General features: G+C 45.7%; 1 protein-coding gene across 2 annotated transcripts in view; it reads left to right on the forward strand.

The window, feature by feature from the left end:
• Positions 1 to 14512, forward strand: part of DNAH1 (dynein axonemal heavy chain 1) — a 145636-nt gene that overhangs the window by 43815 nt on the left and 87309 nt on the right. For both annotated transcript variants that reach the window (XM_077451483.1, XM_077451484.1), the window contains exons 37-41: positions 2669 to 2863; positions 4388 to 4507; positions 13077 to 13235; positions 13888 to 13992; positions 14078 to 14218. In XM_077451483.1, coding sequence (XP_077307609.1) covers positions 2669 to 2863; positions 4388 to 4507; positions 13077 to 13235; positions 13888 to 13992; positions 14078 to 14218 — 720 coding nt within the window. The remainder of the gene's footprint in view (positions 1 to 2668; positions 2864 to 4387; positions 4508 to 13076; positions 13236 to 13887; positions 13993 to 14077; positions 14219 to 14512) is intronic.

The raw sequence follows: 14512 nt of genomic DNA on the forward strand, positions 1-14512 counted from the left end.
GAATTGTCGGCTCCCGTAATACAGAGAACACTCATTGAAAGTCATTGATAAAAAAATAAATAAATAAATTAAAAAAAAAGCGTGGGGGTCCCCCAAATTCAATTTCCAGGCCCTTCAGGTCTGGTATGGATATTAAGGGGAACCCCGCATCAAATTTAAAAAAAATTTGACATGGGGTTCCCCCTAAAAATCCATACCAGACCCTTTATCCGAGCACGCAACCTGGCAGGCCGCAGGAAAAGAGGGGGGGACGAGAGAGCGCCCCCCCCTCCCTCCTGAACCGTACCAGGCCACATGCCCTCAACATTGGGAGGATGCTTTGGGGGTCCGTGGCCCCTCAAAGCACCTTGTCCCCATGTTGATGAGGACAAGGGCCTCATCTCCACAACCCTGGCCGGTGGTTGTGGAGGTCTGCGGGCGGGGGGCTTATCAGAATCTGGAAGCCCCCTTTAACAAGGGGACCCCCAGATCCCGCCCCCCCCCCTGTTTGAAATGGTAAGGGGGTACAAAAGTACCCCTACCATTTCACAAAGAAAGTGTAAAAAAAGGTTAAATAAAACAAACACACTTTTGAAAAATTCCTTTATTAAAAATAAAAAAAAGATTCCAGCGGCGGTAATCCACTCTTGCTATCCAGCGACGGACGGTCAGCTCTCCATCGATGTCTAATGTCATCCAGCGCAGCGCAGCATCCTTCTTCTGTCTCCGTGGAGGAGACACTACAGACATTCCGGCGGCTTGACGTTTCTTATATAGGGTGGGCGGGGCCACCCGTCACCTGACCCCGCCCCCCTCTGACGCAAGGGGAAACCCGGGGTTCCCTGTGACGTAGGGGTGACCCGCACCCCTCTGATGTAACACAGGCAGGTTTCCGTTACATCAGAGGGGGGCGGGGTCACCCATACGTCACGGGGAACCCCGGGTTTCCCCTTGCGTCAGAGGGGGGCGGGGTCAGGTGACGGGTGGCCCCGCCCTCCGTATATAAGAAACGTCAGCGCCGGAATGCCTCCAGTGTCTCCGTGGAGGAGACAGAAGAAGGATGCTGCGCTGCGCTGGATGACATTAGACATCGATGGAGAGCTGACCGTCCGTCGCTGGATAGCAAGAGTGGATTACCGCCGCTGGAATCTTTTTTTATTTTTAATAAAGGAATTTTTAAAAAGTGTGTTTGTTTTATTTAAACATTTTTTACACTTTCTTTGTGAAATGGTAGGGGTACTTTTGTACCCCCTTACCATTTCAAACAGGGGGGGGGCCGGGATCTGGGGGTCCCCTTGTTAAAGGGGGCTTCCAGATTCTGATAAGCCCCCCGCCCGCAGACCTCCACAACCACCGGCCAGGGTTGTGGGGATGAGGCCCTTGTCCTCATCAACATGGGGACAAGGTGCTTTGAGGGGTCACGGACCCCCAAAGCATCCTCCCAATGTTGAGGGCATGTGGCCTGGTACGGTTCAGGAGGGAGGGGGGGCCGCTTTCTCGTCCCCCCCTCTTTTCCTGCGGCCTGCCAGGTTGCGTGCTCGGATAAAGGGTCTGGTATGGATTTTTAGGGGGAACCCCACGTCAATTTTTTTTTTAATTTGACGCGGGGTTCCCCTTAATATCCATACCAGACCTGAAGGGTCTGGTTATGGATATTTAGGGGGAACCCCACGTCAAATTTTTTCTTAAATTTGAGGCAGGGTTCTCCTTAATATCCATACCAGACCTGAAGGGCCTGGTAATTGAATTTGGGGGACCCCCACGCTTTTTTTTTTATTTATTTATTTATTTATTTTTTTATCAATGACTTTCAATGAGTGTTCTCTGTATTACGGGAGCCGACAATTCATTATAGCTGCGAGTGATTTTAAAGGACTTTTTTTCCTGCATAAATGACACTTTGTGCAGGGACAATTCTAAGCACGGGAAACATGCGCCCCTTCACAGGCATACTATAGACAACCCCCCCCTACGAAATTTAAAGGAATATTACACTTTTATTGTTTCACTTTAATCATTATTAAAATCACTGCTCCCGAAAAAACGGCCGTTTTTAAAACTTTTTTTTGCATTGATACATGTCCCCTGGGGCAGGACCCGGGTCCCCAAACACTTTTTAGGACAGTAACTTGCAAATTAGCCTTTAAAATTAGCACTTTAGATTTTGAACGTTGGAGTCCCATAGACTTTAATAGGGTTCTAAAGTATGCTATATAGTTAGCTCCGTCGAATCTTCTTTATACATTCGACAGACACCATAAGCCTTCCAAGACAGATTCGACCGTAATTCATGTGGATTTTCGGACGAATGCAATTTTTGAACGAAAAACGAAATAAATAAAAACGAATTTCGGGAGTAACTAAATAAATTAAGTTTTCAGACGAAAACGAAATTCCGAAACGAAATATTTTACTCTGCACATGTCTAGTAGATATGATTATCACCTCGAATGTGGCTACTATGGGGCCTACGGGACACTGGAGGTCCATCCCTGAGACCTGAAAATGATTGTAGGGTTTCCTCTGGGGTAATTGGGTTAATAAAGGCTGATTTAGAGAATATTTATATAAATATGTACAGAAAGTCTTCCCCCCGGGGTACCTGTTTATACATGTATTATATAGAACAAGAAGGTAACAATGTGATTTTACTGCTGCGTAGTCTAACCTTTTTGTCTTCACCCCTCAGGCCATGACCATGATGTTTGAGGTTCAGGATTTGGCTGTTGCTTCTCCAGCCACGGTCTCGCGTTGCGGGATGGTGTATTTGGAGCCCAGTATTCTGGGGCTGACACCCTTCACCGAATGTTGGCTGCGCCGTATTCCCGCCGTCATGGAGCCGCACAAAGAGCAGCTGGAGTCTCTGTTCTCCCGATTCCTGCAGGTAAAGGTTTGGCCTCATTGGAGTAATAATGTGCAATAAATCGCAATAAATCGCAACATTCAACTTCATTAGAATGAGCAGAGTCGCACAGGATTGAGCTCCGGAGGTATCGGCATTAATAGCTAGTCTGGACGTGTCCTTGCATGTTGGTTTCTTCCTCAAGTCTTTATGTCACTGATGAGTCCTGTTCATATTAACAAATCATAGTTCAGGGGCGGCCCGTCCATTAAAGAGGAAGTAAAACCTGATGAGTATTACTTCCTCTTTCATTCCCTGCAAAGGTAAAGCATAATGGACTACTATGCATCGCATCGCATCGCATCGCATAGTAGTCCATTATGTGTCACTTAACTGACACAGGAGCCAGCGAAGTCACCGCTGTCCTCTGTAGTCCGGCGCATCCATCTTCTTGGTGGGTCTCACCCCTCCGCAGCTGTCATTCGGCGAAGCCGCGATGACATCACTCCCGCGCATGCGCACGGGAGCCACCACGCGCGGCATGCGCCATAGACAGCGGTGCCTGTCTTTCGGCAAATATCTCCTAAACCGTGTAGGTTTATGAAATATTTCTTGGACCTACAGGTAAGCCTTAATCTAGGCTTACCTGTAGGTCAAAGTGTGTTGTAAGGGTTTACAACCACTTTAAGGGCGCCGCCCTGCCCTATCAATCGCCACCTCCCCCTATCCATGCGTTCGACCCCTTTCAGGACGCCGAATGCATGAATTTCATTGGGGAGGGGGGTGTTTTTTTGACGCACCTTATTACAGCCAGAAGCTCTAATAGGCTTCAAAATAGGGTGTGCTTGACGAGTGCAGAGAATGCGAACAGAGCTCACCCAGGTGTGTTACAATAGCATACGAATATTTTCTATTGTAACACTGATTCTCCTCCCGGCCAATCAGGCAGCGGGCTTTGAGATCCATCCACCAATAGGCTGAAAGGACAGGCAATCCTATTGGAAGCCTAGGAGGAGGGGAGGAGCCGCACGCTGGAAGCCGCCGATGGAGGCAAGGACATGGAGCCGCTGCAGGCTGCCCACCACCCGCTACCTGCCTAGATGGGGTAGGGGCCGCTTGGGGGGGGGGTGTTGTATGTTTGCCGCCACCCAAAAAAAAAAAAACTCCAGCCGCCACTGTCGCATAGCTCCGAACTGTCCCTGATTTTTAGGGACTGTCCCTGATTTGGAGCAATGTCCCTCTTTCCTCCTCATTTGTCCCTCATTTTGATCTGATCCGTTTAGATGTATATAAAATGCACTTTTTATCTATCAATAAGTGTTTCCCAGCGCTAAACCTTTCATCTGATTTCTAAATTGCTGCATTTGTAAATTCTAAAAGCCAATATAAAGCACTTGTGTGTTAAACCAATCTTGTTTATTTTGTACAATTCTCCTTTAAGGGGGCGTGGCAGGGGGGTGTGTCCAATGCCTGCATACTTTTGCTGATAGGTGTCCCTCATTCCCATCTCAAAAAAGTTGGGAGCTGTGAATGTCGTAGTTCATACAATAATCTTTTCGTTTTCAGGATTCCATCCAGTTTGTGCGCCAGTCAGTGCGGGAGGTGATCGCTTCCACCGATAGTAACCTGGTGATAAGTCTTCTTAAACTTCTTGAGTGTTTCTTCCAGCCCTTCCTACCCCAAGAGGTAATATACTTCTTACTTAATGAAAGGAACATAGCAAAGTGTAACCAAAATAAATAATGTTCTCTGTAGACCTCCAGCTTTATAATGGCAACTTTATCTTCATGGAGTTTTTATTTTTCATTAGAAGTCCAATATGGCTTATGGTTTCCACACACAGGGTCCTAATACCTCAGTACAGCCTTTCTCAACCTTTTCAACACAGAGGAACCCTTGAAATAGTTCTCTGGTCTCGGGGGAACCCCCTGATGAAAATTAGAAATCTACAACTCATGATACATTAGTGTGATGGGCAGTGGAAAGAATGGTCCTTACACTTGTGGTCATTGGGAAGAACGGTCCTTACACTTGTGGTCAGTGGGAAGAACGGTCCTTACACTTGTGGTCATTGGGAAGAATGGTCCTTACACTTGTGGTCATTGGGAAGAATAGTCCTTACACTTGTGGTCATTGGGAAGAACGGTCCTTACACTTGTGGTCATTGGGAAGAATGGTCCTTACACTTGTGGTCAGTGGGAAGAATGGTCCTTACACTTGTGGTCATTGGGAAGAATGGTCCTTACACTTGTGGTCATTGGGAAGAATAGTCCTTACACTTGTGGTCATTGGGAAGAATGGTCCTTACACTTGTGGTCATTGGGAAGAATAGTCCTTACACTTGTGGTCATTGGGAAGAATGGTCCTTACACTTGTGGTCAGTGGGAAGAACGGTCCTTACACTTGTGGTCATTGGGAAGAATGGTCCTTACACTTGTGGTCATTGGGAAGAATAGTCCTTACACTTGTGGTCATTGGGAAGAACGGTCCTTACACTTGTGGTCATTGGGAAGAATGGTCCTTACACTTGTGGTCAGTGGGAAGAATGGTCCTTACACTTGTGGTCATTGGGAAGAATGGTCCTTACACTTGTGGTCATTGGGAAGAATGATCCTTACACTTGTGGTCATTGGGAAGAATAGTCCTTACACTTGTGGTCATTGGGAAGAATGGTCCTTACACTTGTGGTCAGTGGGAAGAACGGTCCTTACACTTGTGGTCATTGGGAAGAATGGTCCTTACACTTGTGGTCATTGGGAAGAATAGTCCTTACACTTGTGGTCAGTGGGAAGAACGGTCCTCACACTTGTGGTCAGTGGGAAGAATGGACCTTACACTTGTGGTCATTGGGAAGAATGGTCCTCACACTTGTGGTCATTGGGAAGAATGGTCCTTACACTTGTGGTCAGTGGGAAGAACGGTCCTTACACTTGTGGTCATTGGGAAGAATGGTCCTTACACTTGTGGTCAGTGGGAAGAATGGTCCTTACACTTGTGGTCAGTGGGAAGAACGGTCCTTACACTTGTGGTCATTGGGAAGAATGGTCCTTACACTTGTGGTCATTGGGAAGAATGGTCCTTACACTTGTGGTCATTGGGAAGAATAGTCCTTACACTTGTGGTCAGTGGGAAGAATGGTCCTTACACTTGTGGTCAGTGGGAAGAATGGACCTTACACTTGTGGTCATTGGGAAGAATGGTCCTTACACTTGTGGTCATTGGAAAGAATGGTCCTCACACTTGTGGTCAGTGGGAAGAACGGTCCTTACACTTGTGGTCATTGGGAAGAATGGTCCTTACACTTGTGGTCATTGGGAAGAATAGTCCTTACACTTGTGGTCAGTGGGAAGAACGGTCCTCACACTTGTGGTCAGTGGGAAGAATGGACCTTACACTTGTGGTCATTGGGAAGAATGGTCCTTATACTTGTGGTCATTGGAAAGAATGGTCCTCACACTTGTGGTCATTGGGAAGAATGGTCCTTACACTTGTGGTCATTGGGAAGAATGGTCCTCACACTTGTGGTCAGTGGGAAGAATGGACCTTACACTTGTGGTGAGTGGGAAGAATGGTCCTTACACTTGTGGTCATTGGAAAGAATGGTCCTCACACTTGTGGTCATTGGGAAGAATGGTCCTTACACTTGTGGTCATTGGGAAGAATGGTCCTTACACTTGTGGTCAGTGGGAAGAATGGTCCTTACACTTGTGGTCAGTGGGAAGAACGGTCCTTACACTTGTGGTCATTGGGAAGAATGGTCCTTACACTTGTGGTCATTGGGAAGAATAGTCCTTACACTTGTGGTCAGTGGGAAGAATGGTCCTCACACTTGTGGTCAGTGGGAAGAATGGACCTTACACTTGTGGTCATTGGGAAGAATGGTCCTTACACTTGTGGTCATTGGAAAGAATGGTCCTCACACTTGTGGTCATTGGGAAGAATAGTCCTTACACTTGTGGTCAGTGGGAAGAATGGTCCTTACACTTGTGGTCAGTGGGAAGAACGGTCCTTACACTTGTGGTCATTGGGAAGAATGGTCCTTACACTTGTGGTCATTGGGAAGAATGGTCCTTACACTTGTGGTCATTGGGAAGAATAGTCCTTACACTTGTGGTCAGTGGGAAGAATGGTCCTTACACTTGTGGTCAGTGGGAAGAATGGACCTTACACTTGTGGTCATTGGGAAGAATGGTCCTTACACTTGTGGTCATTGGAAAGAATGGTCCTCACACTTGTGGTCAGTGGGAAGAACGGTCCTTACACTTGTGGTCATTGGGAAGAATGGTCCTTACACTTGTGGTCATTGGGAAGAATAGTCCTTACACTTGTGGTCAGTGGGAAGAACGGTCCTCACACTTGTGGTCAGTGGGAAGAATGGACCTTACACTTGTGGTCATTGGGAAGAATGGTCCTTATACTTGTGGTCATTGGAAAGAATGGTCCTCACACTTGTGGTCATTGGGAAGAATGGTCCTTACACTTGTGGTCATTGGGAAGAATGGTCCTCACACTTGTGGTCAGTGGGAAGAATGGACCTTACACTTGTGGTGAGTGGGAAGAATGGTCCTTACACTTGTGGTCATTGGAAAGAATGGTCCTCACACTTGTGGTCATTGGGAAGAATGGTCCTTACACTTGTGGTCATTGGGAAGAATGGTCCTTACACTTGTGGTCATTGGAAAGAATGGTCCTCACACTTGTGGTCATTGGGAAGAATGGTCCTTACACTTGTGGTCAGTGGGAAGAATTACCTCCTTACACTTGTGGTCAGTGGGAAGAATGGTCCTTACACTTGTGGTCATTGGGAAGAACAGTCCTCACACTTGTGCTCATTGGGAAGAATGGTCCTTATACTTGTGGTCATTGGGAAGAATTACCTCCTTACAGAGAGATAAAAAGATCAATAGTGTCAGTGGGAACTTATCTGAGAGGCAGAAATTGCCCAATGCTGAAGGAACCCCTACAACCTCTGGAGGAACCCTGTTTGAGAATCAATCCCTTAGTACCACAGGGTAATGTTATATATTTATCACTAGCTTGAAATAAATTAGGAACATAAGTAAGAATGCAGATGTTTAGCAATGTGAACAGCTGACTATCACACCTATATGAGCTTCTTCAACATCCCATTCCAAAACCCATCATCATTAATATGTATTTGTCCACTTTGTAGCTATAGTTACATAGTAGGTGAGGTTGAAAAAAGACACAAGTCCATCCTATGTGTGTGATTATACGTCAGTATTACATTGTATATCCTGTATGTTGTGGTTGTTCAGGTCATTATCTAATAGTTTCTTGAAACTATTGATGCCCCCCCGCTGAGACCACCGCCTGTGGAAGGGAATTCCACATCCTTGCCGCTCTTACAGTAAAGAACCCTCTACATAGTTTAAGGTTAAACCTATTTTCTTCTCGTTTTAATGAGTGGCCACCTATCTTATTGAACTACCTTCCACAAAAAAGTTTTCTCCCTATTGTGGGGTCACCAGTCCGATATTTATATATTTATTTATATATTGTGGGGTCACCAGTCCGGTATTTATATATTTATTTATATATTGTGGGGTCACCAGTCCGGTATTTATATATTGTGGGGTCACCAGTCCGGTATTTATATATTGGGGGGTCACCAGTCCGGTATTTATATATTGTGGGGTCACCAGTCCGGTATTTATATATTGTGGGGTCACCAGTCTGGTATTTATATATTGTGGGGTCACCAGTCCGGTATTTATATAATGAAAGCGTCTCTTCTCCAGAGAGAATAAGTTCAGAGCTCACAACCTTTCCTCATAACTAATATCTTCCAGACCCTTTATTAGCTTTGTTGCCCTTCTTTGTAGTCGCTCCATTTCCAGTACATCCTTCCTGAGGACTGGTGCCCAGAACTGGACGGCATACTCCAGGTGCGGCCGGATCAGATCCCCTTTTTTAACCACTAAGACCCCTTTCACACCACACCGCCCATAGCGTGGGCGGTAAAACGCCGCTATTTTTAGGCTTTGTTGGCGCATTTCGGCTGCTAGCGGGGCGCTTTTACCCCCCGCTAGTGGCCGAGAAAGGGTTAAAGCCGCCGGCAATACGCCGCAATAGCATTTCCATTTCAATGGGGAGCAGCGGTGGATGAGCGGTAAACACACCGCTCCTTCACCGCTCCAAAGAAACTGCTGGCAGGACTTTTCCCTGACGTCCTGCCAGCGCACCGCTGTAGTGTGAAAGCCCTCGGGGGATCACACTACACACAATGGTGCAGCTTTTTTAGGGCGGATTGCCGGCGCTATTTCTAACGCTATAGCGCCTGCAAAACGCCCTCGGTGTGAAAGGGGTCTTACGGACCGCCCGCTGTCATTATATGTAGGTACTTTGAAGAGGATTATAGTTGTTATGGCAGCAGCTAGCTGCCATAACCCCGGTATCCTCTTCTTCAGTGGGTGGTCCACTTTCAGATAAAAGTGGTCTCAGCGGTGGATTCGCCGCAAGATCACTTTTATCAGTGGCGGGAGAGGGGCCCCCCCTCCCGCCACAATCTGGTGCCCTCCACCACTTACCGGAGCCGCCAGCAGCGGCAGATGCGACCGGGTCCTCTTCCGTTTTAGGTATGGATCTGACTCAGGGGAAGATGGCCCGGACCCGACTCCATACCAATGCAGGTCGGAAGCGATGTCTAAACGTCACTTCTGCCCATAGCTCTTAAAGCAACATTTTTTTTTTAAACGATTATTTTTTTTCTTTATTGCATTTTAGTGTAAAGTCTTTTTGACCCCAGATCTCATATTAAAAAGGCCCTGTCATGCTTTTTTTTATATTACAAGGGATATTTACATTCCTTGTAATATGAATAAAAGTGACCCACTTTTTTTTTTTCAAAGAACAGTGTAAAAATAAAAAATTAAAATGTAAAATAAATAATAATAACATTTTTTTTTTTTAAACGCGCCTCGTCCCGCCGAGCTTTCATGCAGAAGCGAATGGATATGTGAGCAGCGCCCGCATATGAAAACGGTGTTCAAACTACACATGTGAGGTATCGCCGCGATCATTAGAGCGAGAGCAATAATTCTAGCCATAGACCTCCTCTGTAACTCAAAAACTGATAACCTGTATTTTTTTTATACATCACATATGGAGATTTTTAAAGGCAAAAGTTTGTCGGCATTCCACGAGCTGGCGCAACTTTGAAGCGTGACATGTTGGGTGTCAATTTACTCGGTATAGCATCATCTTTCACAATATAATAAATTGGGATACTTTTACTGTTTTATTTACTTTTTAATTTAAAAAAGTGTATTTTTTCCCCCAAAAAAAGTGCGCTTGTGAGACAGCTGCGCAAATACGGTATGACAGAAAGTATTGCAACGACCGCCATTTTATTCTCTAGGGTGTTAGAAAAATATATATATAATTTTTGGGGGTTCTAAGTAATTTTCTAGCAAAAAATAATAATTTAACTTGTAAACAACAAGTTTTAAAAATAGGCTTGGTCTTAAAGTGGTTAATGCATGCCAATATTCTGTTTTTGCTTGGTATTGCATAGCATTGCTGAGCCTATCATCTACTAGGACCCCCAGGTCCTTTTCCATCCTAGATCCCCCCAGAGGTTCTCCCCCCAGTCTATAGATTGCATTTATGTTTTTGCCACCCAAATGCATTATTTTACATTTTTCTACAGTAAACCTCATTGCCATGTAGTTGCCCCTCCCCCCATTCATTTGTTCAGATCTTCTTGCAAGGTTTCCACATCCTGCAGAGAAGTTATTGCCCTGCTTAGCTTAGTATAATCTGCAAATACAGAGATTGAACTGTTTACCCCATCCCCCTCCTCCAGGTCATTTATGAACAAATTAAATAGGATTGGTCCCAGCACAGAACCCTGGGGGACTGCACTACCCACCCCGGACCATTCCGAGTACTCCCCATTTATCATCACCCTCTGAACTCGCCCTTGTAGCCAGTTTTCAATCCATGTACTCACCCTATGGTCCATGCCAACGCACCTTATTTTGTACAGTAAAGGTTTATGGAGAACTGTGTCAAATGCTTTTGCAATATCTAGATACACCACGTCTACAGGCCTTCCTTTATCTAGATACACCACATCTACGGGCCTTCCTTTATCTAGATACAACACGCCTACGGGCCTTCCTTTATCCAGATACACCACGTCTACGGGCCTTCCTTTATCTAGATACACCACGTCTACGGGCCTTCCTTTATCTAGATACACCACGTCTACGGGCCTTCCTTTATCTAGATACACCACATCTACGGGCCTTCCTTCATCCAGATACACCACGTCTACGGGCCTTCCTTTATCCAGATACACCACGTCTACGGGCCTTCCTTTTTTCAGATACACCACGTCTACGGGCCTTCCTTTATCCAGATACACCACGTCTACGGGCCTTCCTTCATCTAGATACACCACGTCTACGGGCCTTCCTTTATCCAGATACACCACGTCTACGGGCCTTCCTTCATCTAGATACAACACGTCTACGGGCCTTCCTTCATCCAGATATACCACGTCTACGGGCCTTCCTTCATCTAGATACACCACGTCTACAGGCCTTCCTTCATCTAGATACACCACGTCTACGGGCCTTCCTTTATCTAGATACACCACGTCTACGGGCCTTCCTTCATCTAGATACACCACGTCTACAGGCCTTCCTTTATCTAGATACACCACGTCTACGGGCCTTCCTTCATCTAGATACACCACGTCTACGGGCCTTCCTTTATCTAGATACACCACGTCTACGGGCCTTCCTTTATCCAGATACATCACGTCTACGGGCCTTCCTTCATCTAGATATACCACGTCTACGGGCCTTCCTTTATCCAGATACACCACGTCTACGGGCCTTCCTTTATCCAGATACACCACGTCTACGGGCCTTCCTTTATCCAGATACACCACGTCTACGGGCCTTCCTTCATCTAGATACACCACGTCTACGGGCCTTCCTTTATCTAGATACACCACGTCTACGGGCCTTCCTTCATCCAGATACACCACGTCTACGGGCCTTCCTTCATCCAGATACACCACGTCTACGGACCTTCCTTTATCTAGATACACCACGTCTACGGGCCTTCCTTTATCTAGATACACCACGTCTACGGGCCTTCCTTTATCCAGATACACCACATCTACGAGCCTTCCTTTATCCATATACATCACGTCTACGGGCCTTCCTTCATCTAGATACACCACGTCTACGGGCCTTCCTTTATCCAGATACACCACGTCTACGGGCCTTCCTTCATCTAGATACACCACGTCTACGGGCCTTCCTTCATCCAGATACACCACGTCTACGGACCTTCCTTTATCTAGATACACCACGTCTACGGGCCTTCCTTTATCTAGATACACCACGTCTACGGGCCTTCCTTTATCTAGATACACCACGTCTACGGGCCTTCCTTTATCCAGATACACCACATCTACGAGCCTTCCTTTATCCATATACATCACGTCTACGGGCCTTCCTTCATCTAGATACACCACGTCTACGGGCCTTCCTTTATCCAGATACACCACGTCTACGGGCCTTCCTTCACCTAGATACACCACGTCTACGGGCCTTCCTTCATCCAGATACACCACGTCTACGGACCTTCCTTTATCTAGATACACCACGTCTACGGGCCTTCCTTTATCTAGATACACCACGTCTACGGGCCTTCCTTTATCTAGATACACCACGTCTACGGGCCTTCCTTTATCTAGATGGCAACTCACCTCCTCATAGAAGGTTAATAGATTGGTTTGGCAAGAACGATACTTCATGAATCCATGCTGATCGACCAGGAACCCAAACCCCTCCTTTCTACACCAGCTCCTCAGCTACTTGTTTACTTCCCTAATCTCCATCTGCCTTTCTGGTGTGGCTCGATGTACCAGTAATATTTCTGAGAATACTACCTTGGAGGTTCTTTTCCTCAATTTAGCTCCTAAGATTTTTTTTTAGGGCGCTCCATCTTCTTCCACACGGTTGGAAGAGCACAATTGTCTACAGTACCTTTTGTATGATGTAGTCTTACCAGGACCCTTCACTGGAAATACTGAACTTAATCATTTGGAGGGGTTCTCATACTCTTGGCCATACAGTAGGTGTGATTGTGAGGTGTTTACAAACGTTTGGCAATATAGTGTAGGAGGGGGAGGGGGAGGTTTGGATATGGAAAATGTTTGTCAGCTTCACATCTATTCATTTTATGAGTACATTTCTTGTTTGCTTCTCAGGGACAGAAGACGATCCCACAGGAGAAGTTGAACCGTGTTGGAGAGCTGATGGAATCCTGGTTCTTCTTCTCACTGGTATGGAGCGTTGGGATCACCGGAGACTCTGACGGCCGAGAACTGTTCAGTAAATTCTTGAGAGACAAAATGGTGGCTGAAAAGGTAAGATTCGATAAAGTAAATAAATGGAGAAACACAAGTGATGTTCATCGAGTCTCTGTCATAGAAAACGGAGAGATCCATTATATTGTCCATAGCAGTTAAGCAGAATCCTTAATTGAATGCTCCACACTACATTGAATATATGAAGGAAGAAGTTGATTAGTTGAAGTTATCTACAAATACTCCTTTCTCTTTCAACCAGCACTCAGAGGGACATAGGGGAAACAAATATACCAAATATAGCAAAAAAAAAAAAATTTTTAAATTATTTATTAATGGTTAAAAATACATTCACAAGAAAAGAAAAACAATGAAAAAAAGGCTCCCAGTTGGCATGTATAGCATTTTTACCATCATTTCCAGTTCACATGATGATGTCGGCACGTCGCTCCGTCCTACGCGATATGTCACAAATTACTTTTTTCGGGGCCATAGAGAGTATAAAGATCCATTATATTGTCCATAGCAGTGAAGCAGAATCCATCCTTTAATCTTTCATACTACACTGAAGATATGAAGGGAGAAGTTCATTGGTTGAAGTTGTCTACAAATACTCCTTTTCTCTTTATTCACGAGTTCCAGTATCAGAGCGGGTTAAAATCCCTCTACGGATCCTCTACCTAATAATAGAAGACATATGGTTTGTTGGCAGGTGACATTGTTGTTTCCAGAAGAAGGCTTGGTCTATGACTATGTGTTGGATGATGCTGGAATAAGCAGCAATGCTGAGGATGAGGATGAGGATACCCAGCGGAAGGTGAGATATGGCCGTCCCCAATCAATCATCTTTATTATCATACTCATCCTCCGCTGTGTATAAATCGGCTTCTTCCCCACTTAAGGTGCGCTGGGTGAACTGGATGGAATCTTCCGCCCCCTTTTCCATTGACCCTGACACCAGCTACTCAGATATCATTGTACCCACATTGGACACCGTGAGGATGTCCCACCTCCTGGGGATGCTACTAACCAACAAGAAGCCGGTAGGTTTTATTATTATTATTATTAGGTTTGATTAGGTTTTAATTGTTTCTACAAGTGTCTGAAAACAGCAAGAGGCAGGTTTGAGTTTTGTGGTGCTGAGTATCCAAATGTTCGGTCTACTCCCGAAAAGTCTGCAGGTTCCACATATCACAGCCACATTAGAGCAATTCCTTACATTAGGGTCCCCATTAGAGACCTCCTTACATCAGAGTCCCCCCTGACCTCAGCTTCCTCATCAGAGCCCACCTTACATCAGGATCCCCATCAGAGTCCCCCCTGACCTCAGCTTCCTC

Source organism: Lithobates pipiens, unplaced genomic scaffold (genome assembly GCF_037356315.1).
Source record: "Lithobates pipiens isolate NorthernLeopardFrog02 unplaced genomic scaffold, aLitPip1_a1.2 Scaffold_23, whole genome shotgun sequence".
Classification (NCBI taxonomy): domain Eukaryota; kingdom Metazoa; phylum Chordata; class Amphibia; order Anura; family Ranidae; genus Lithobates; species Lithobates pipiens.